At 41.3% G+C, this 24,915-nt stretch overlaps 1 protein-coding gene across 7 annotated transcripts in view; it reads right to left on the bottom strand.

Annotated features, from left to right (window-relative positions):
- Window positions 1-24,915, bottom strand: part of LOC309700519 (nck-associated protein 5-like) — a 188,052-nt gene that overhangs the window by 147,331 nt on the left and 15,806 nt on the right. Inside the window, exon 1 of one of the 7 annotated variants that reach the window (XM_082524105.1) lies at window positions 6,747-6,867. The exons of 5 other annotated variants lie outside the window; for them this stretch is intronic. In XM_082524105.1, the coding sequence (XP_082380231.1) occupies window positions 6,747-6,824 (78 nt within the window). In that variant the 5' untranslated portion in view covers window positions 6,825-6,867. Of the gene's footprint in view, window positions 1-6,746; window positions 6,868-24,915 lie in introns of those variants that run through there. One more of the 7 variants, XM_082524106.1, reaches the window with a different exon arrangement.

The raw sequence follows: 24,915 nt of genomic DNA, 5'->3' as shown, positions 1-24,915 counted from the left end.
GGCCAAATCCTGATTGTTGGTGATAATTCCTGCACTATCGGTTCTTGACATTGACAGCCTGGAGCTTCTGCACACCCACCTGCATTTTAAAGACTGACCAGTACAACAAACATCCTCAGAGACCAGCTTCTTCTAAAGTTTCAGGGGTAGTTTAGTGAAAATCTGTGTATTTTCCAGCACACAAAGTGGCTCTGAGAGTATCAAATTAACATTTTGGATCCATGGTCCTGCGTTTGACTCCACAGAGTTTGCATGTTCTCATGCATGTCTCCCAAATGCTTGACGGAGCTGCAGAAGCTGGTGATAGCCTAGCATACTCAGCCAGATGGTGGACATGTACATGCTCATACAAGTTAGTTGTGCTTGAGTACTTTGCTCGCACTATACGTCTACACAAGTGGCACACCGCTTTGGTTACATCCTAGGTTTACCTCTTTCATCGGGTTTAAAGCCAAAGAAATCCCAAATTGGCAACGTTATATTTTTTTTAGTGCTGTTAGCGTTAACGCTCCATCATCAGGACAAATGCGATTAACAATTAACCCATTTGGAGCACAGACTGAGTCAAAATCCCTGAAATGTCTCTGTTAATGCATTTCAGCCAGTTTGTCCAAAGTTTGTTCGTTCTGCGCTCCAGATGGGTTGAGTGCGTTAAATCACTGTTAATCGTGTTAACACCGCCTTAACACTGACAGCCCTAATTTTGGGGGGGAAATTAGCTCATCCATGTTTGGACTTCTGTGTTGTATATGCGCAAATCAGTCCATGCATGATTACATTGCTCCACCCGATTATTGGACGGACGATTGTCGGTTGAAAAATTTTTACATATCGCCCAACCCTAATGGCACGTGCATACAACTGCAGATATTATGAGGGAGAAGGGTTGACTTTTTGCATACATTTGATTTATTTGCGAATGAAAGCTTTTAAAATGTGTAAAACGCAGGAGATTATTACCTTGATGCGTCCTGGTGCAACAAAGCTTCAGCTACAAACATCTGTGCCAAATGCTCCAAAAGCAGCTTAAAATGAAGTTAAGGTTGCTTTTTCAGATTGAGGTTATTATAATTAAACTAAAACTAAACTAAAAGATAAATAAAATAAAAACTAGAACTCTACTAGAACTCTAGAAAGTTCAAATGAACTTAAACATTTTCAAAAAAATAACTACAAATAAATAGATAACTAATGTGGAACAAGCAAGCTCACTCTGAACTGAACTAAAAGCCCCACACTGTGATACAAATCAGCATTCACACTCCCGTGACAAGTGTTCTTGTAAATGCCCTGAAGCATTTAGTAGCCAACTTTATTTTTGTCAAAATCTGCTCCACTGCCAACGCTTTTTAGAATTTCTACAGAACTTCATTAAATTTTCTATTCAAACCTGTTCAGCTCCACTCAGTTCTTTAGTTAAACCGTATTTCCCTGTTTGTTGAAGCCCTGAAGCGTCACACGCAGGTTATCCAGCCACACCTCGACTATACCAACAACACATTCTGAAAGACAATATGAAGCTGTCCTGACGCATGTATGCTTTCCCCTCTGGGCTCCAAACCTGTGATGCCTCACACAGCCGGGCAGGTGATCTTTTGTGTGGGAGGGAGTTGATGATAAAACACGGACAAACACATTAACTCCCAGTGTTTGCACAGTATGAGAGCAAAGAGCTTCAGCGCAGAGAGGAAGGGAACTGAGCAGTGAAAAAGCAGAAAAGATGAATGAGGCCTCAAAACAAATAAAGGAGAAAAATGAAAGACAACTGTGCAGCAGGCTTTCTCCCCAGTGTATAGGAAAAATACAGCAGCACTATTGTATTGTCTAGCTCTGCTGCTGGGGCCTGACAGGCCCTTTAATGCTGTAGAGCCGTCTGTAAGAGGCTGTCATCAAAAGAAAAGCACAGGGGACCAGAGGACGGTCGGTCAGGGCCGGGCCACTGTGCGGGGACACAACCAACTGGAGCACCTGGAGCTCAGAGCGGGCACACAAAAGACGCACACACCGATGCTGACGCACAAACACAGCTACACACACGAGATGACCATGTGGCGGCACACACGAACCTCTTTTTTAGTGTATTTGCTTGCACATGAGCAAGCAATGATAATCTGAGTGCACATGAATGCTCACATGCTGCACACATAACCAGTAAGAATGTGTGTAATATCACCAAAAACCTGACAGCAGTGGTCAGTTGTTAAATGCAGTTAAAGCAGCAGCTGTGTGGTGGTGACCTCACGGGGTTGTGTTAGTAAATGCATAAAAACAGTGCAAAGACAACGAATAATAGTGGTAACCAGGAACTTGGGCTTGAGACGCTTGTTGAAGACGAGCGGCAACTTTCAGGGTTGAAAAATGAAGCCAGCACAGGGGTGTCAAAAACTGCAGTTCCTTCTAGTGGCCACTTGAGGGTGTCTGTGATGAAAATCAATCCAAATATACTTCCATGATATAATGTCAAACTTCACAGCGCAACATAAACACATTTACAGCCTGACGCTAAAAGTGGTTTTGGCCTTTATGAGTAATTTCCACCTTCGTGACAGCTGTACATAACATGGAAGTTTTACATGACTCAGTAATTTAAAGTGTACGAAAGCTTAAAATTGTTTAGGGTGTGGCCTCTTTGAGTGACAGACAAGTCCTGAGTAGTCTTGTTTAGTGCCTAGTTTGGTTCAGCTATCCAGATTCTCTAATAAGTTCATTGTAATTTAAGTCTGTCTTTAGCTAAACAACATTAGCATCCCACAGATTTCCATTGCTGAGCAGATTCTGTAGGGGTACTGTGCAGGTGAAGCAGCACTTTTGTCCATATAGTGTGTCCTGGATCCTCTTTGGGGACTAAGTTCTACACTAAACTTGTGCAACCGTTTAATAACAACCACAACTTCTGAGCAAAACACAATTTTTCTGCTGATTATTTTTTTTGGAGCAAAAAAGCATGAATTTTCTGAACTGTATAACTGAAAGTAAATCATTACCCAGCTTCTTGAAACAGTGTTGTGCTCGCTTTCAAAGGCAACTGTATTCATGACTGATTTTCTGGTGAAGGTCATATAAGAGACAACGACAGTCTGCCACAGATTTACGAGTAACTGTTGGGATATTGAGCAAGACGTGAAAGACAGTAAATCCCGCTTGTGCGACTGCGCATCGCTGCAGCTTCAACAGTTATAATTACAACCATTCTCTGTCAGTGTCTGACAGCTGGCTTCCCGTAGGAGCAGATTCTCTCTCGTAAGTGAAAAACCCAACGTTCACTATAACCAACTCACCTAAATCTCTCTGCTGAACAACACTACCTGCCCACAAATTGAAATTTTGCGTATTCACCGCAGCACCAGTGAACACCGTGACCTCGATATTTTCAGAAGTGTGTTTGTGTGCCTGTTTTGGGTGGTAGCTGTTGTGGCGACAGCATAATGTATGCAAAGCTCCGAAGCCGAGTTTTGGCTGTTGAAAGCCAATAAGGCGGTATCAAAACGAGGGCAGAGTTAATTAATCATCTCGGCTTCCTTTTCATGGCCCTCCCGTGACTGTCCCGGGGGCTCGTGTGTGTGTGTGTGTGTGTGTGTGTGTGTGTGTGTGTGTGAGGCAGCAAAAGCAAGGCAGGGAGGCAGGAGGGTGGTGCAGGTTGCAGCTGGGGGTTATTAGCATAAAGTAATGTGAGCCAGTAGACTGCTGAGCTCCTGTAAGCCTGCTGCAAACCTCCAAGGACAAAACAGGAAACTAATGACACCAGATTTATTCACTGACCACGGGGAAAGATAATTAAAAGACAGTAGATGACGCTGCGATTTAAAATCATTTACCAACTACGCTTCTTATGACATTTTTTAAAAACACCACATCAGCTCTTCGGGATGCCGTAACCAGCGCATTTGAAAAGTCACAGTGGTGGTTTTACTGATTTTGTGTGACGAGAAACGATGCCTGCCATCAATCATCATCACCATCAAACTGTGACTCTGGATGCCGCTGCTAATTAAACATCATACGGGAAAAGCAAAATGTTTTCCCAAAGATTTCATACATTTATATTGTTTTGTTTTCTGAGCTCTTCCTCGAGCCGTCTCGCCGCCACCCATAATTAGTTTTAATCTTTTGCAGCTGCGAGCAGCTCATCTCTGTCTCTCGGTGCAGTGCGATGTGGCAGCTCAGCTCCATCAAAACACAAAGGTCGCGTCCAGGCTCACACCCTCGTTTATTCAGTCAGTAGTTCGCTCACTGCCGAGGCACAGGTGTGCTATCACACAGCTGCTTTTAGGATGCAACAATTGGGACGTGTTGCTTTTTGGCTAAATGCTAATAACCTGCTGTTTAGCACCAAATCACAACAACAGTCACCTTGAGTCGCATTACGTTACACTATAAAGAACTTACAATAACACAGAGAGAAGAACACTAATAAAAGTGTATGGCTGTAATGTTCTGCAGAAATAATTTCTTTAAAACTGCCTCAATCAGTATTTTTTCAGTTCCCACCCTCACCCCTAGAAATAAGCTAGGTCACTAGCTTTGGTTTGGGAAAGGCCTCATCGTGATACTTGTGAGAGGAGCTGACAACCAGAGAAAAAGGGGGAGGGAGGTTGGGGTATGAAAACAAGAGTAAATGTGTAACTGATGCAAGTAGGCATTTATGACCAGAAGGGGAGTGTTTGGGGTGTGTTCCAGCTCCTGAAATTCAGATAAATGACCTCCAATATATAAGCCATGAAATGCAAAAAACTACTTGTATTAGCACGCTTGGTTTTAAACCATTAGCAAGTCACAGTTTTCAACATAATAGCTGCTTCCAGCAAGTCTTTCCATCTTGCATAATACTAAAAAAAAATGGAAACGATTAAGGGAACTGATACGGTACGCTTATTATGGTCCGCCTGGGATTATGTAATGGATGAAAACATGCAAAATGAGATGGATATTGAGTACAGAAAGGATCTTTTTGTCCTTTGTTATATTTTTATTTTCATTATGGCCACAGGGCGAGCTTTTATTTTGGCAGCACAGTCATTGCCAGCTGAGGAGATTAAAGAAAAGGGAGAAAAAAAAGCACTCCTGGTCTTTTAAGGTGCTTCGCAAGCAAACGGAGCGCAAAAAGTCAGCATTTGCTCTCGGCCTCAGAGCGCCTAATGCTTTCATTCAATTGACAGTAAAAGCAACGTTAACGGGGAAGAGTCGCTCGTGGCCCTGACACAGCTTTATTTTGATTTAGGCTTTAAGTACATCGTCAGTATTGAAACTGCGGTGGTGAAATACTGAGCGCTATAATGCAAACATTGATGCCGCGTTGCATAACGGCCAAGAAGAAAAAGAAAAAGCAGGACATATTCTGCAAAATAAAAGTCTTTCAGGCTGGAAAAAGACTCGTGGGACTGAGTGTGCGTGTGCGTATGTTTGTATGTACATGTGTGGAGGTTTGGGATTGTTGAGGGGGGGATTTCTAAAAGGAGCACAGGGAGAGATCTGGGCAAGGAAGAGTGAGAGAGTGAAATAGGATGGAAAAATGCAATCATGCATCGCGGCCCTCTCCAGCTCCTCGTCGTGTGTTGCTTCCCCCTCCTTCCCCTCCACGAGCCATTAGTCACTATCCAGCTCCTGTTAATGTAATTAGATAAAGGATATATGGAGTCTCGGAGCTCAGCGGAGACATTTGTCTGCATAATTGTGTCCGAGCAGTGGCCGAGGCTAAGAACCCCTGGATTTCCACAAAACACCTCTGGCTTACTAACCCAGAAAAGGAATTTACAGAAGGACAGAGAGAATGAAAGAAATAGACGGGTAAAGATTAAAAATCCTCTCTAAAGTAATCTGTTTTTTACAAAATATCTGTTGCTGTGTTCCCTGTTTTCCTGCCAATCCAATAAGCACTGCATGTCTTCCATTTCAAAACGTATAAACCCATCCGAGAGTACAGAGAGTCGAGCATCAAAGAGTTGTCATATCTGAAAGGCATCCTCCAACAAAAGGTGGTGTATTTTTAGATCTCCTGTTGCCAGAAGAAGTTCAAATGCTGGATTCTCCTCCCCAAAATGCAAACCCATCACCACATCCTACTAATAAACTGTCACATGTTGCGATCCATCTCAACCACATGGGGTAAATAACTACAGATGGCAGCAGGTCCCCTGACTCAGACCTTCTGGAGGGGTATCAGAAATGTAAAACAATCTCAATTCTCGCATCTAATTAGTAGTAGTCATAGCTTGCCAGCGAGTGACCTACATATGAAACACGTAAAGTGTTGGAGATGCATGACGCGCTGCCGAGGACTCCGGCATTCCCGTGCACTTTGCGAGGCTTGGACATGCACACAGTGAAAAGCAAAGAGAGACTCAAAACACTCTGATTCCTCTTTTTGATTAATCCTCGACAGTCCAACAGAGAGCATCCTTAGAGAGCCACATACATTTAAAAGTAGTCAACAAACAGCCACTTTAGCCGAAGACCAAAGATGCAAATACAAAACGCACACTCCAGATTTGAACTACTACTTCCCTTTGCTCTCTGCTTGGCTTTAACATTTCCTCCATCAACATCTCTCACTCCTCCCTCCTGCACTTCTTACCCAGGGCAATTCCTGCCTCCTGTCTGGGGCACAAGCAACATAGTTGGGTTTGGAGGGCAGGATGTTAGCCTGATTATCACCCAGTCAGACCTACATCCAGCTCCAGACAGCCTTCCTCTTGCCCCAGATACCTCCTTTGCTTGCGGACGTATGGACCGTATGGACCGGCACTCACCGCGAGGAGCTCCAGCAGGGGGATGCTTCGGATCTTCCCGCTGACCGACACAACGCCGTGGTCCACGAACTGGCTCATCCTGCGCTCGCTGTCTCTCGTCTGCTCGCTTCCTCTTCTTCCGCTTGGTTCCACACTTCTGCCCTAGCTGAGTCTCAGCTGCTGCCTGCCACTGGGTGTATGTGTGCGTTTGCATTCAGCGGTGTGTGCGCGCGCACGTTTGTGTATGTTTGTGTGTTGGAATGATGATGCAGCAGGCAGTCGTGCAGCCCTGGCAGCAAAGTGCCTCTTCTGAGTTCTCTCCTCGGCGAGGCCACACCGGCATTTTGTCAATATTTAACCAGCAAAGTCAGGCTGGATTAAATCACCTGGGCAAGACCTACAGCGCATAGTTACCCAGGAGACTTTGTGTGAACTCATGTTTACATGTTTGTGGCTGAAGCAGTGAATTGCTGGTGTTTGTGAGTGCGTGTGAAGACATAAAACATTAACTCATGTCACGCAGAGGAGTCTGATTCAGACTCTGAGTTGGCGGTTTTGCCCGTTTTTGGCGACTCCAGCTTCAGACCAGAAACTCACACTTCTGCCACTTCAGTATTACCACTGCTGTTACCACCGCTGGCAACAATCTTAGGCCATGTAAGTGTAAAGAAGCTAATGAAGCACCTCTCTGACTTTCGCCTAACGACTGTTTCTCAGCATCACAGCTCTTATGACTTGTGAACTCTTGCAGGAAACTACTGTGTGCCGATCTGCAGACATTTTACTTGGAAGACATGTAAGCGGAAGGTCAGAGGACAGATCCTGTCTTTATAAACCACTTGTTTTTATCTACCTTAATTAACAAGGAGCAAAAGTTTTGGTACTTTGAAGCTTTCTGGGGACTATTTGCAATTCACTGCCTATTGACTCAACACATTCGCTGAGAATTTATTTGCATGCAGGTAAAGCAACAGCCTTGAGAGCAGCTGAAAGCAGACACAAGCTGACATGCAATCTCAAACTGGCTGGCCATTGTTTTATTACCTTTTGTAATTTATCTGCATTCAAATACAATAACCGGAACAGGAAGTCTTGGCCTGGATTTCCGTTGGCTACAGTGCAAATCCTAATATATTGGCTACTGTCTCCATATTGATTTAAACACAGTAATCTTTGTTATTTAGCCACAATATTAGATGATAAGGACACTGGTCAGAGGCAACATTTGAACATCTGCATTTTTAGTACAGTTGCCCTGATAAAGCCCATTCACTGTGGTCACATGCTTAAAAAACAGTTACTTAAATGTAGTTTGGACCCTGGAAAAGTATTCTAGACCTTTGTTTCCAAGGTACGTGACAATCTACAGCTCAAGCTGCCAAGGAAGATCACGTGATCGTATCAAAAGGTTCCACAACAGCCTCTAAACTGACCTCTGGGTTAGATCGCTTTCCGTTGTTTTCAAGATCCCGAGTCAGCTTCTGCCACCTCCGCTGACCAGTTTCCTGAGTGACATGCTGAGAATGAACTTCAAATGTCAAGATGGGGGTTTGGATTTACTCACAGTGGTTTGGTCAAGTAGGCCACACAATAGATAATGGCAGTTCTCTCATTCAGAGTGTAAAAATGTGGAAGTGGTTTTGGGGGAACTTCTACATTTCTTCCTAAAGTGTACACCGAGAGTAGTTTATTTTTGCATGCCTGATTGATGTAGTTCCTATCTGGTCTGTAGGAAGTTTCAGTAGATGATTCTCAAACTTTAACCATTTAATGGTGTCAACTACAAAAACGTTGACCACTGAGTCTTTGTCCTTTTTGGAAAAGTTGTTAGAAATTGAGGGGTGTAAAAGTTTGGACTTCTGGGTATGAAAACCAGGAAATTATTATTAAGTAGAGCCGACCGATATATCAGTGGATATTAGCAATTTGACAATATCAGTGTCTGCATTTATGCAAAGCAAAGAAGAGACCGTGTTGGTGCTACATTGCCCATAAGAGAGCACTCTGCAACTTTTATGTTCACACATGCTTGAAAACACCACGAACACAACAAAAATCTAATCTAAGAAGATTTCCGTAGAGCATAACGGAGTAATCCCTGGCTTGTTGTCACAATAAAGCAAAAAGGTATTTTTTAATTATACTCTCGTTTTATCTTAGCAAGGACTCAGAAATAACTACACATAACAACTTTTGGGGAATTCTTGATTGGTTTTGTTTGTCTGAAAGAAAAAAATATCTGTTGATCTGCTAGATTGGCTTTAAATCAGCAAAAATCTGTATCTGTCTTAAAAGTCCTATATCAATCAGATTCTACTCTTAAGTAGACAGTTCACATACTTACTATAAATCTTGCACCAAGGATTGAACTCATAAGATCAGCCAGGCTTCAATATTTCAACCAGCAGTGAAACTATATAACGTATATAACACAGACCATATATGTAAAAGAAAAACGTTGCTACCTTGGCATCACCCACTGGCTGGCAGATCTCAATTTAGCCTTTTTGATGTTCACAATCTTTTGGGTGGGGCTTGGAGCCAGAAGTTATCACTTGTGTACAAACGTGTACAGTGTTGAGTTATAAGTTAATGCTGCCAAGCTTTGTTAACAAGCAGCAATCATTTTGACTATATATTTAAAAAAAATCTGGTGTTCAGTGACTCTAGGATTTATATAAAAACTCACCTCTTGTACAACAGCCATAAAGGGGGAAATGAACTACAGACACCAAAATGTTTTTGTACCAGGCTAAAAACTTGTTTATTTCTGCCTTAACATTTGGCTTTTCAACATTAGAGCCTATGGGGGCTGACTCACTTCTGGAGCCAGAGGAACTGCAGTCTTTGGCACTTCCGAGCTGACTTTAATTTTCAGCCCTGGCAGTTGCTGCTTGGTATAAATTACATGATCTAGAAGCTCCAGTGGGACTATTTCAGAGGAGTTTTTCCACTGACATCTCCTAAAATGACATAGTTACATTTTGCAAATGTATAAATCACCAAAAAAAAGCATACATGTGCAGTTTTACAGCTGGTATAGCAGCAAACCATGAATATGAGTCCTGCTCCTGCTGACCTATATAAGCTATGCTTTTTTTTTCCAATAGAGAATAAAGCTCATGACCTTAAGCTATCACTGTGATTGATGGGAGATGAGTGGCAGGTGGTGCTCCTGTTCAAACGAAGATGACAAACTCATCAGTCATCAGACGCCTGGGCGAGCTTCGCAGAGGAATTTATGACATCTGACAGAAGCTTCACACTGGCCAGGTTTTATGGAGCAAACAGAGGTGATGCAGGTGCAAAATCATTGCCCTGCCCAAAAGCATTCCTGCAGATGAGTAACCGCTTACCATCAAAGCAGTTTTCATTTGGTAATGGAACTTTAATTAAATAGAAAAGTACTTTGAATTCTATTGTGGTTTTACTGTTGGTTTAGAGATGAGTTATTTGACTGACACCAGTGCTGCCAGTCATCTGTTCATTGAACCAGTGTGAGCCATTACACAATACAAAGCTATGCAGAACACATAATGAACATTTTATCACTTAAATGAGGATCCATGTCTCTATAATAAAGACAGAGATTTTCATAATGCATCCTTTGGCAATTTAGGGATGCTTCATTTGTCAGTGAAAAGGCATCATGACACTAATGCCCATATAATGGTTTTGGTCTGGAATGGTCCGAAAATTGAATCTGGATGGGAATGACTGAATGTTTTAGTAATAGATCTTTAGCAAATGAGACAGTCCATTTGTCAAAGCTGCAATGAGATTAATGGTGAAATAACATAAATATAATATTATAAATTAAGGCCAATTATTGTGTTTGGAATGGCCATAAGACAGCAGTGAGGTAGGAATTACTAAATAATTTACATCATTTATCAAGTTGGAAACTATTTGCAAATTACAAGGTAGTCAAATTCCAGAGCATGTGCATCATGTATGAATCCAATGAAGAAAAATCAACCAGCCCCCAACACTTACAGTTTTCACCTTTAACCCTTTTCTCCAGGTGCGAGGAAGCTCTGTAGGAACTCACCCGACAAGCCAGACCAGTATAGGTGCGACAGAGCGCCCAGGAAGGCAGAGGGTAAGTGATTCAGAGGTCATTGTGGCACTTCACGACCACCAACCAATGCAAAGAGCAACTGCAGACTAAGAACAGAAGCAGAAATTCACTAGTTTTCAATGTTTTTAAGACAATAAATGGAAGATTAATGAACAGTAAAAATAACTGCTGGCTACAGCCCCTATTGAAGGATCAAGCAACAACTCTTTGTCTCCGACTAATGAATTTTACTACTAAATATGCACCAGCTATTCATATACTATTTTATCAATATGTTTTTCATCTGTGAGATGACCATGAGCCAGCATTTTCTGATAGATTCAATCAAACATAAACACTATAATCCATCCAGGAAAGATAAACTTTATATGAGCTGAACATAGCATCTGGGTATAGAGAGTGAAGACCTGCTTTCCTCTCGTGGCACCTTGCTACTGGATCACTGCGGTATCCTATCTATTCCCTATGCTATACACAGTGGTGTTTTTCTGCAGGTTAATCTCATAGTTTAATAGATCCGTTTTGTAGCACATTAGAAGCACATTATCTGCTGACTCAACTTCAACTTATATTTATACTATTCACTCACGTGTGTCATTAGGGATATGCTAGCTGAGCATAGCTACCTTACCTCTTGGCCAAATCACTACTAGCATATCTTCCTAAGTGTCAAGTGTTTAGTTATTCCTCAGGCTCCTTTAGTAACAATGACATGTGTAAAAAATGTAGCCTGTTCATAGCTTTGGAGACCAGGTTCAGACCCAGCTCCACAGCTTTAAAAATCCTGTAGCTAGCCAGATCCCTGTAGTCAGTGCAGGCAAAGATAGCTTAGCCCGAGGATTGCATTTCATTATTAGTAATTAAAAACTTCAGGCTCTCTTTGCTTACTTCTCACCCCAAATAGGCTGCAGCAGATGGCCATCCCATCTTAAGCCTGGTTCTGGCAGAGGTGTCTTTCTGTTCCTGTTAAAAGGGAGTTTTTCCTTCCCACTGTCGCCAAGCGCTTACTCATAAGGGGTGGTCTGATTGTTGGTTCACTGCCTTAAAATATAGGTATGCACAGTTATATATTTATACCAATCTATTTATGAATATACAAAGAGAATTAATCATAGGAGATGGTTAGTTTTTACCTATATTTACTGCTTTTGTTTGTGTCCCAGTACCACGGTGGTCACACATTGGCCTTAACTTATATACGAGTGAGTAGCATTAGCAATCTATAGCCAAAAGTCAGTGTTGTTTATGTTTTTTAGCAAAATTGAAAGGAAGTACACCACTTTGTCTCGTGTGAGTGAAGATTTAACCCTCCTGTTATGTTGCGGGTCCGATTGACCCAGAACATAAGAGATGTCACATGTCATCTGCATCGCTACAGAAAACGAAAAAAATCTAAATTCTAAAAGAAAATTGAAAAATAATCAGTGCCAGTGTTTCTGACACTTTTGGATGAGTAAATTTGCCCTGGGTCAAATTAAACCAGGAACATAATTGGTGTTCCTGGAAACCAACATAACAGGAGGGTTAAGATTGGGTGGGCCCTGTGGAATTTTCTGGTTTTTAAGTGGGCCGCAGCTCTCTTAACTGTTCATTTTAAGAAACTGCGGTCTCTTGTGAAATAAATTAGAAGATAAAGCAGGGTACACTTTTGGGCGGGGCTATTTGTGTTTGAATTCTTATCATTTAAGTCTCAAGTTCTCGAAAGTGAGTCAGACACACACCTCACCTGTGAAATCTGGTCTCAAAGGACAAATATGTTGACAGCTGTTTTCTCTTGCACTTCAAGGCGTGTCACACCTACAAACAAGGTTTCCTTTGGAACTGGTTAGTGACACACTATCTTAGGCCGACCGTAACATGTGTCATCATGAGCTTCAATCCTTATCTCTTAATCCAACCAGCAAAGTGAAAACTGAAGCAGAAATCTACAAGTTAAAACAACATGAGTCAGAAAATGCCAAAAAACAAGTGAAAAAACACTAACAGGATGCAAACCATGATCTCCTATCAGATAAATCTGTGGCTAAAATGGGACCTCTGTCTCTGAACAGACTACAACAAGCCAGCTCCCCACATTTAAAGCCCTGGTCTTGGGAAACCATGCATGAAAGAGCCCTCTCAGAGCCCAGCTGAGGGTTTGGCTCAGCGTCCGATGAGGAGGATGTGATCACAGGGCGGCCTCTGTGCGGCAGAATAGCCAGGACGCGCTGCCGCACCACCTTCTGCCTCCCACACCCACACCCAGTCTGCCAGGAGGCTATACAAGGAGCTTGTCCCCCCAACCCCCACCCCAGCTGCAAGGTGAGGAGGTGGGTTTCCTCTCTGCTGACAGATGCAGCCCCTCCTCAGCCTCCTCTCACTGGGCTCTTAATCTGCACGTCCAATCCTGTTAGCCGCCCTCTGTCAGTTTCAAACCCAAACCTGCAGCACCAGTTTGATCCAAATATGGTGCCTCATCTGCATATGATAAACAAACATCCCTGGAGATGGATCTTCCATGCCAGGTGGACGAGGTTAACACTGTGGGTTAAGCCCTTCTGCCTGGCTCATGTTTCAAGTTTGTCTGCTTCTGAGAAAAGAGTATGCATGTTGGGAGCCATGCAGTAGACGCTCTTTAAGCTATATACAAAAAAACATATCAGAGAAAAGGCTTATAGGTCCGTAACAGTTCTTGCTATTCAAAATTTAAAATGACTGGACCCAACAGGAGCCAGCTTTCCTTTGATGATTTCAAACATGACTTCAGTTTTTTGAAATATAAATCCATTTTCATTTTGTGGGCTTGTAAAAGTCAGACGTTCATAGAGGATGAATATGGTGAGGCACGCTGAAATCAAAGCTGCCGCAAGTTCACTGCATTTAATAACATTTCTCCACAGTAAAATTATAATTTTTTCAAAAGACCAAATTTATATGGACCACACTTTAAGTTACTAGTTCCTGGTTGCTTAGTGATGTAGTTTCCCTCCTTGAATAAGCAATGGAAATAATGGCTCTGCTTATTAGATGGCAAGGATCTGTTAACTGTTTTTTTTTTTCAATCCTTGACTAAACTGGATAAAACCCATTGAGATGAAAATGTCAACACAAATGCTGCCTTTCAAGTCATCTACTTGTATTACTGACTCCCTATTTCAATAGAAAAAAGTAAATTAGCTTAAAACCTACACCAGCTTTGTATAAAATTCCACTGGACTCTCTTAATTCTTCATGGAATAGATTCAAAAAGGTGCTAGAAACAGACTTTGGTCCATGTTGGCATGACAGCACATCAACTGCTACAAATTTGCACATCCATGACCAGAATCTCCCCTTCCACAAACAGAATTGGCCTAATGGATAAGGCACTGGTCTCCTAAGCCATGGATTGTGAGTTAGGGTCCCCTCTGGGGAGATTTCCAGCAGAGTGGCACAGTGGGATCAAATTCATCTTCTGCTAGGATAGGACTTTTGGATAGCTGGCCTTAGAAGTTATTGTTGGAAGAAAACAGCTCATCATCATTTCTAGTACCTTGTTGGATTCCCATTTTGTCTTCAGAACTGCTTTAGTTCCTAATGGCAAAGATTTAACAAGGTGCTGGAAACATTCCTCTGAGATTTTAGTCCATGTTGACATGACAGCATCACATAGTTGCTGCGAGAATCTATTGGACTGAGATCTGGTGACTGTGGAGGCCATTTGAGTGGACTCATTGTCATGTTCATGACTCAAGTTGCTGTTGGAAGACGCCGTCAGAAGATGAGTACAAAGTGGCTGCACAGTGGACAACAATACTGAGGGAGCCTGTAGTGTTTAAACAATGCTCAGTTGGTACTAAGGGGCCCAAAGTGTACCAAGAAAATATCCCCCACACCAGTCTGATACTATTATCTTAATGTTGCTACAGAAATCAAGACCAGGTGAGGTTTTACCTATCTTGTCCTATTTTGGTGAGCCTGTGCAAATTGTAGCCTCAGTTTTAAAGCACCTGGTGTGGTCTTCTGTTGCTGTCAAGGTGCTCTTCTGCATAGCTTAGTCATAACAAGTGATTATTTATGTGACTGCTGCCTTCCCAAAACAGTATGGCCATTGTCGTGTGACCTCTGGCATCGACAGCAGATTTTCTCCCAGAAAACTAACTGGATATTTTCTCCTTTTTTTGGACCAATCTCTGTAAACCCTAGAAATTGGTGTGTGGGAAAATCCCTGCAGTTTCTGAAGTACACAGAACAGCCCATCTGACACCAACAACAATCCCACGTTTAAAGCGACTTAAATCACCTTTCTTCTCCACTGGCTCACTCATTCTGATGATTGGTTTGAAAATCTCTAAGCCACCTTGACCATGCCGGCATGCCTAAATGAATGGAGTTGCTGCCATTGATTCGATTTCTGCATTAACAGGTATACCTAACAAAGAGGTTGCAAAGCTTATATATTTTGAATACATATGTTATTTTACTGGATTCTTGTTTCATGAATAAATGGGGATATATGATTCAAGCTTCAAGCTTTGGTTATACAAGCACAGTTTGTGAGACTTAAAAAAATATAGATATGATTTTTTTAAAAAAGACTAAATGTTGCATGACCAGGAAAAGCATAACTCCTTCAGGAAAGCTGTGAACATCTGATCTGGTCACACTTTTAAGTGTGGTATAAGGCATAACAGTGGCACAATCAAAGCCTTATGTGCAGTGAGACTGAAACAAATAATGTTTTCACCATCAATCTCCTTGAATAACTAATAATTTACTCCTAAAATGTGTGACTTGCTTATCTTGATAAACTTCCACTTGAGTCCAGAGTAAATTTGTGGACACAACGAGTGGTTTAACGTGTTTGATTGTGTGGGCAGATAACGCTGGCTGATAGAGAGGAGACTGTCCTTTCTTTGTCTGTGCAGACTTCAGGCCTCTCAAAAGACCTCTGTTTTTCTGGCACTGGGCTCCAAAGAGGGGAAACCACAGGCTGAATAGAGATTGGTGCAAAGCGCTAATGTTTGGGGAACAACGCATGTGACTCTGACAGCACGCGGCCCCGCTATCAACTTTGATCTCACTCATGATTGGAAGAGGAGAGCTAATAATTGGCCCCTCAACTCAAAGGACACAAAGGATGGTCTCATTGGACGATGGATAATGGTGGTCCAATTACAAGGGCTGGCAGTGGGCCCTGGGCAAGAGGGGATGCACACAGAGCAGAAAACTCACTGTCACTACAAAGTAAAAACACTCTTTAATCAAACTGGAATGAACCCAAAAGCTTCCTCTTTTATTTTCCGACTGATTATTAAAGCGCCTTTGATTGTGCGATGAGCTATAAACCTTGAAGATAGCGCTGTTTACAATGTGGACCTAGGTTCAGCAGGCAAACTGCACGCAACTTGTGACACGGCTCAGAGATTTCAGTAAGGGGGCACTTGAGAGGTTTTCATGCCAAGCTGAGAATAAGCAGGTCATTTAGAAAGCCTGGTTCATTATCACCCAAAGCAAAACTAGGTTATCTTTTGTTGCTCACCTGAAATAAATCTCTAAACTGTACTTGAACCTCTGCTAAGAGCAATGAACTCATTTTCTGACATTATTTGATAAACTAGCTCTCGAGGACTAGAGTTGGAGACCCGTGATCTAAGTCAAGCTGCGCGCATGAGCATGCCCTGTCTGCAACATGCCTCTTTGCAATTGGTTACTCGATTAAGATTGTTGCCAAGTAGTTGTATTCTGATTGTTTTCCAAAATAAAAGCAAGATTGCTGAGCCATGTATAAAATTCCAACTAGATTACTATTTATTGAGGAATTTCTGCATTTCTGTTTCAAATCTATGAGGTTTTGGCTGGACTGTGATTGTAAGTAGTTAATGTAAGTTTCTGTTTAATACGAATTTCTCTGTCTGTAGACAGCAACAGATTTGCAACCTTTGCCATATTATTACAAACAGATTGTCAAGTAATTTCCGACTTGACCCCATTAAATCACAAACCGACAGCAGAAAGACTGTCTCGTTCTGTTTTATCACCATGTTCATACATCAGGGTTGCTTGGAAGCAGCCATTTCAAATATGAACAAGATTTCGAGTTCAATGCACACGATCCAACAGTCTCCAACCATGTTTTTTTTTTTAATCTGCCAGTGCCACAAAGTCATTTAACAGCCCGGCTACATCACTGTTCGCCTATTCCTAAGTGCAGGCCCCTAAGTGTATGCCTTGCACTAGGTTACTCAAGAGTATCCAGCCTACTATCCATATTCAAACCATTTGCAGTCATGAAACTGAAACTGTTGATTTAGGACGCCAGATGAGGATACCAGACTCACTTTTATACTTATTTATCTACAACCACACTTAGACATTCTTTTTTGGGTTATCAAAATGTATAACGTGTTTATCTGTCAGATTTGAAACGGTATATGGGTTTTTTTTGTATATGATGAAAAAAGAGACCCTGATGTTATAATGACTATCCACAAAATATTAAATAATTGCTTTAATAAAAACATAAGCTATCTATTAACATTAATATTCTTGTAACTTGGGGGTTGGAAAACCAGACGATAATAATTATTAAACCAATTTTACAGGCAGATGGAGGCTGTTTAGTCTTATCCACAGCGTGTGGTGGAATATGGGGGAAACCTCTGGATTTCAGACTGGAGTCTAGGGAAATGGCAAGGTTGTAATCGCTCATCATCAGGCACATGAGAGCAGAGACGTTCCCATGAGACAAGAGCAGAAAAACGCCGCTACTTCAGTCTCTCAAACTTGACGAGTGTCTCGGAGTTTGCTGGCTTCCCACACCCTGCGGCCCCGTGGCTACCCACGCGGTGAGCCCAGGTATGTCACCTGGCAGCTGAGGAAGCTGTCAGAGACCCGGCCGGAGGCTGGTACACCCCTGCCGAGAAACTTCATTTAAGCACTCAAGGTAAAGTGTGTGAGACTCTGAGAGAAAGGAGCTTTCCAGTCCGAGAAGAAATCTTTTTTATGTAACTGGCTCCCACCCAAAATGTCCAATCAGCCTGGGCTTCAGAACCACACTTTACACCAGTTACTCAAGAATCAAGCTGACAGACTAAGTGAGCACTAAGTGAGCACTCGTCCCATGAGCCTGGCACCCTGTAATACACATGGCGTGAGAACGAGGCCCACGCTGGGGACGGCATTGTCGGTGGATTTCTACTGTATAATTACACTCAATTAGTTTGAGCTGCTCAGTAATAATATCAAACCTCTCCATTTGTCCGCCTGACGATGTGGGAGCCAATCAGATTAGACTGAGCATTTCTTCCCATCCAGCTAAAAAGCCTGCTCCCCTGCTTAGTTTTATGTCTCCATTCTGCATTGTAACAACCAGCTATAATAGGATGAGGGGGGAAGAAGGAGAGGAAATCCAGTCTTGCCTAGCGGACTCCACGCTGGCATGCCATCTAATTCATTTGCACTTAAATTTAGCATAAACCAAACTAATTTGTCTGTTTTGGGGTTTGTTTTGGGACAGTTTTATTGTCTTATTTTCGCCGTTGGGGAATGAGCCAACGAAACAGGCCAATACAACAACATGGCAGCAAATCAGCACGTAAAACACTTTATACGAGGAGGCGGCTTGACAAAAGCCAGGGGGATTTAGCTAAAATCCAAATACTTTGGAGATAAACAGGAAAGCACTACCACATGCTGTTTACTCAATACAACTCACAACTATGTAGCAAGCGTTTAATCAGTAATGTGGAGCACTTGATTATTAACCCTCCCCTGCGGAGTGTTTTCAATTTGGCCTTTTGTTATCAATTATCTCCGAGCATGATTGCACTGCTGCGCACATCATAAATGCTGGCAGGGAAAAGAGTGTGGAAGAGAAAACAGGGACATGCTCTCACCAGTTTAGACATCCTTGGCTATTACTTCACTGTTTTAGGAAATGCATTAGACACTACATTTTAGACAGAAGCACATGAGGGTCTTTTGTTTGGGTACAAGTGAGGAAGAGAATTGGCTTTAAGCAATTTCTGCAGACATGCACTAAAACAAAGCAAAGAAGACAATGATACTGAAGTGCATTTTTGGCAGTGTTGAGCATGTCAGGGGTCAGGTCCATTGTGATGTTCCTGTAAATCTCTTCTTTAATAAGCACCAGTTTGGTAGCGACCTCCTATAGATAGGGTTGGGTTGTAAATAAATTATAATAAATGGAAAAATAAGCACATTTTCAGAAACTAGATGCTACTTGTCAACGCATGTCTTGCAAAAGCTGAGCATTTGGCCCTCACTATCATGTTGATGTGACGAGCTCAGGATGTACCTGACGGAGAACCTGGGGATATTGCACAAACAAAAGCATACCCAGATTTATCTTCTATTTCACGCTAAATAGGACCATGGCTTACAAAATTAAAGGTACATTGTGTAAAATCTCACCAGTAGATGTGACTTGGAGATTGCAGTCAACTTTCTTACCCAACCCAATTCAAGTGCAGACTCCTACCATACAACCACTATTCATCTGTAGTGAGTTTAAGGTGTCAATTCGCTCTTTACCTCAGCCGGGTGTTCACATCTATTTACTTTGGAGGAGGCTGTAAAACTTGTGAAAGGAGTCTGATATGAGTAGATGAGTCAGTGAAGCTCACTTTTCACCGTTGACAGTGAAACGAAGGTGAGTTGCTGAAGATATAATTAACTTTTCTGTTGGTATGTGCTGCTGCTTTTGTCTGTGTTAGCCTCTGTTAGCGGCTGCTAGCCTCTGTTAGCTGCTGTTAGCCTCAGTTAGCAGCTCATTATTATGCACGTTAAAGAGCCCTGACTTCACTGACTGTATCTAACAACATGTTTTATGAAATAGGACTTGAAATGAGCGATTGAGACCACAAACTCACAAGGAACATATGGAAAGGAAGTGAAAAGTAGTGATTTTGTCTTAGATTCCTATACCATCATTCTTCCCCTGATGAAAATTAGAAATACTACAGGTTTAAAACACTTCAATTCTTAATTTCTATATCCATCTTTTATATGCAATCCCCTACTCCCTCAAGTCCAAACCAGATGGTTTCCCATGAATGTCAAGAGGTTAACCGGTTAAAACTAGGGCTCAATGCTATGAGGTAGTGATTACATACATGTGCTGTTGATTCAATTTGGCCTTTCATCTCAGGCTGAATATACAAGGTCTGTGTTGTTTCCAAAAAACAATTCAACAGTGAGACCAGGTGCACATAGGTGTGAGAGCGGGCAAAGCTCCAAGCAATCTGCCAAGTATTTTCAAAGTCAACTTTATTTGTCAATTCTGCCACATGTACAGGACATACAGAGAATAGAAATTTCGTTACTCTCAAACCCTAGATGAAATAGCAAATGAACATTTAAATATAAGAGAGTGATTAAAAAATGCAAATAAAATAATTAAAAAGTAAAAATTTAAATAAATACAATACAATTTAACAAGAAAGCTATGCAATATACAATATACAGTATTCAGGTAAGGGTAAATGACATTGAGTGTACATTGAGTGTTCTCTACATTCCCACTTTAGATGAAGTTTGTGTACACTGCTGAGCAGAAGCAATCACCGCTGTGATGACAGCAATTCAGGTGGGGCACTTTCACCAAAGAATGACTGGAACCAGATCAGGAATAGATTTGCATCGGCTGATAACCTCCAGCACATTTGGAGCTTCCTTTTGAATGAATCCCGTTTAAAGCCAGATTCACAGACTTTAATTGAAGGAACATATCTGTGCTGCACACTTACTAAATATATCCTAAACTCACCTGAACTGTAAAAGTTTTTCATTTGTGTGTTTTTAATTGAGATAAAATGCAACATTAATGGTGTACAACAAGCAGCAACTCCTGGGTGAAGAATGGAAAAATAAAACCAATGCATATGTGCCAAAAGATGCAAAAAAAAAAAAAGCGGAGGGGGGCCCTTTAGCCTCGTTTCAAAAGCAAGTCAGTCCTCACAGATTACCACATTAAAATGCTCAGCTTTACAGCAGAAATAATTATGTTTACAGCCTGGTACAAACAGTTTTGTTCTCCATAGGTCATTTGTACATTCATGCAGCTGCACAAGGTGTGAGTTTGCTTATGACTCAACCGTTTAAGTGTTATTATGGTTATACATTAATGGAGGTATGGGCATTTTGAGTGATGGATGTGTAAGCTGCTAGCTGTCTGCTACACATCCCCTCAGCTAATTGAATTAACTGAACAGGACTTTTCAACCTTGTTTGTCGTGTTGGTTTCTTTTAGAGTAAGTTTAATGCAATTATCTGACAAATAACATAACTGATGTGCAGTTAGTTGTCTTTGCTCGAGCTTTTGTGAGTGTGTTTGCAGTGACTTAACACTAATTCCTCAGTTCACCTTTCCACTAATGATGGTCACATCTGGTCGCTGTTCAGCACCCTAAAATGAAACCTTGCACCCCAAAGGATACACAGGTATGAGTCCTGAAACATCATCAAACACAATCTTATTTTCAGCACCTCAATCCTCAGACATGATAATGAACCACACCAGTGTGTTAGACTCCACTGTGTTGGATAGACCTCTGACTGAGGTTCTGTGATGACCTACTTAAAGCTGGCTGGCTGCAGATAGCAGCAGCAGCTCACGGACCGTCCACGGCCGTCGGGCTCACCGTGCACGTCCCAGCATGACGAAGAGAGTCTCCTCCGCAGGCGGGCATCAAATGATAAAAATAAATAGAAGCACAGAATCAACCCAGCAACACAGCTGTTATGTAATTCAAATGTTGCCCCAGTTACTCGCGAGAGCTGCTGCTGCAACTCTGGGCCATCACTGAGCTACATAACCTGATGCAGATTATATAGTCCAACCCAGACTGTTACATGAATAAAATGCTGATAACAATGACTAAGACTCCACTCCCTGCACATGCATTTACAATACATCAAACACAAACATAATCAGAAAGACGGAAAAGCTCGAGCTCTGGACAGCTTTCAGCAAACAAACTCAGGAACATGAGTACAATGAGGAAACACGGCGCATATGTAACTGACATTCAAGCCCTCTGATTGCCAAATTACCCACATTGACAGAAGCTAGGCCATGTAATCCATCCAAGAGGAGCAGACATAAATATTTTACCTGTTCCTCAGCTGACATATGGCATTTTGTCTTCATTTTTGTGTTGCTAGTGTGAACTGAAAAAGCCTTCGGGGGCGTCCCTCAAGTGGAAAATACATTTCATCATCACAGCAGGCCATGAAACTCAAGCTACTTTCTGCATGAAACATGGGTGTAATCTTACATAAAGGGGACAACTACTGGTCATCTCTCTGGGATTAATCTGCAGTCACACAACCAGCAAAGCCTGATTTTTCAAGTGACACAGAAGGAAAACGAGGGCATGAATGCTCATGCCTGTCGTCTGACGGAATGTCAGAAACCGCCTCTTGTGTTTTCTCAGATGCCTGAAAAAATAAATGTATCGGAGCCTCATATCCTCCCAGGAAAAGGAGTGTTTACAGGACTTAGTGGGTTTATCTGTGCCAGGGCCAGCTGGGCCACAAGGGCCATGGACAACATGTCCCGCATCAAGCACTGGAAGGATAAAGACGCAGGTCGGCCTCGAACTGACTGACTTTCGGTCGAACAAAGCCTCATTTAACTAAAGGCATGACGGCATGGTCAATAGCAACGTGCAATATGTGCATATTTGAGTATTGAGCGACATAATAACCCTCTTCTTCAACTTCAAGATTTGCTCCACTTTTCATGGCATGGAATCAAATCTGCTGCAAACTGCCACCAGATCTACACTGGACATTTACCAAAAATGCTCCAGGCATGTCCCACTACTAAAGCAACCCAGTGCTCCTTCTGCTCCTGCTGCCCTGAGTAGGAATAAATCATTAGAGAGAGAAGAAAATAGTTGAGTTGGAAAGAAGGAAACCAATAGGAGAAAACAAAGACACAAAGTGAGAGTGAAATTAACAACATACCAAAGGCAGAAAGAAGCCGATATATTTAATAAAAAAAAAGGAGAAAGTGGGAAAAGGGAGAGAAAAAAATGCATGCATGGATAGTTGAGTGGGCAAATGTGAGCATGTTGAATCATAAAGCCATATCACAAACATGACCCAGATTCAGGCTCACAGTAAATCAGGCCGCTGTGTGTCCAATTTAAGCAATTAAAGCCACACATCAGCCCATATCGGCACGTCTGGAAGTTCTCTAAGGATCACACGTTCAGCGAAAAACAGACATCATCCAGTCATCGTGTGCTGTGTCAAAGGAAGTTACATATTCACAAAGCTAAACCGCGGTGAATAAATGATAAACCAGGAAGTGTCTCGCCTTCCTAAGAGGATTTAAGTGTGTCACCACAGTGAATCTTCGACATCCTCAACTCTCAGTTTAAGAAGTAAATTACTGACAGACTCAAAGGTTAATGCCAGAGAAAATCAAGACCGTTTTCTGAGGAGCTACTTTTTCTTAATTGTCTAATTTACATTGTTGTATATCACATTCTTTCAGTCACAGATTTTCCTGCATTTCCTTGATTAGCAACAACGATTCAGTGAGGACAGTGACTGTGGACATCTGGATGTGAAGTGACTGTAAAGGTGCTGCTGGGGTTAAAACACCGACTGTTATGTAACGTCGTGTTAGATGTATTCATGGACAGATAAAAAGTATGGAGGGCCATTTAGTTTAGTTTGGCATAAATATAATTTTTTGAAAAAAGGAATTATTCATCTCATAATTTCATTTCTGTAACTTTTATTAAGGTTTTTTTTTCTATACTTCTACATTTATTCCAGGCTATATTGTTTCTTTCAAAGTTTATTCATTTATTTATTTATTTTTAGTTACTTATGCATTTCCCATTTATTTCTATATTCTTACAATATTTTGTTTGTTTAATTCTCAATTTTATTTATTTCTTTATCAATCTATGTACATTTCTCTAATTATTTCTATCAATTTTTTATTTATCACTTATTCCATTCAATTTCTTTTTAAATTCTCCTCTATTTTTTACATTTCTAAATATTTTTCTTTTCTTTTTTATTATTGTCTTAAGTATTAATTTCCATTTTTCTATATTTAGATGCTACTAACAGTGAGCATAAGTGCATAAACACTAAAAGGGTCATTTTAGTCCGTTGCTAGGTGGTTGCTAGGCAACATGTTGACATTAAAATATATCATACATAAGCCAAGTTTTGAGCATATGAATTCGATTTTATTATTGTGAAGTTAAACACAACACTTTTATAAGGTTTTATAGTTGCACAAACACTAATAAAGGGTCATTTTAGCCCATTGGCAGGTGGTTGCTAGGTAACATGACAATGTTACAAAATATCATACATAAGTCAAGTTTTGCATATATAAATTAGATATAAATTAGATATTACTATCATGAAGTGATGCAACGCTTTTATAAGGTTTTGTAGGTGCCTAAACACCAAAATTTGTAATTTAAGAGTGGCAGGTGGCACACATCACAATATGTGATATAGATAAGAACCTTCAGGGGTCTAGGATGTATTTCACACCTCAACTCCTTAACAGGTGAGAACAGTTTGGTTTAATTTAAGTTTGTCCCCAAAGTAACAGACACATACATAAAGACGTATAAATAAACTTTTCTTTCTTCCAGGGTGTATTTATATTTACTTAAATTCTACTTATTTCTGTTTACACTTTCACCATTTCTTGTCGTCCAAAGAAAAGACTGTAAAATTACAGAAATCAATAGCATGTTCACTGGTTTCTCCTGTACGGACTCTAAGGACTGAGGCTCTCTTGCAGGTCAGGAGTAGGTAAAGAAAGGTCAGCAGAAAGCTATAAAGTCAGGTCAAGTCAATAGAGTGTGTAAACATGTTTCGACTTCTTTAGAGACTGATGGTCTGTAACGCAGGCAACAAACTACAAATTAAACCCCTGACCTGCAGCATAAGCATGCATACGTTATTTAACGGCTTTACAGCGTTTCGGGGTTTGTTTTTTGTTTAATTGGTTAGTCACATGGACAAACTGCAGCTTTAAACATTTGCCATTTCATTTGCAACAAACGTGTTCTTGATGACTTCATCACTTCCTATATCTTCATGCTATTTTAAGACTCTTTGATTTATTATTTCCTGCGC

The sequence above is a fragment of the Aulonocara stuartgranti genome (genome assembly GCF_965226115.1).
Source record: "Aulonocara stuartgranti genome assembly, chromosome: 23".
NCBI lineage: Eukaryota > Metazoa > Chordata > Actinopteri > Cichliformes > Cichlidae > Aulonocara > Aulonocara stuartgranti.
This window is presented reverse-complemented; position numbering and strand designations above follow the sequence as displayed.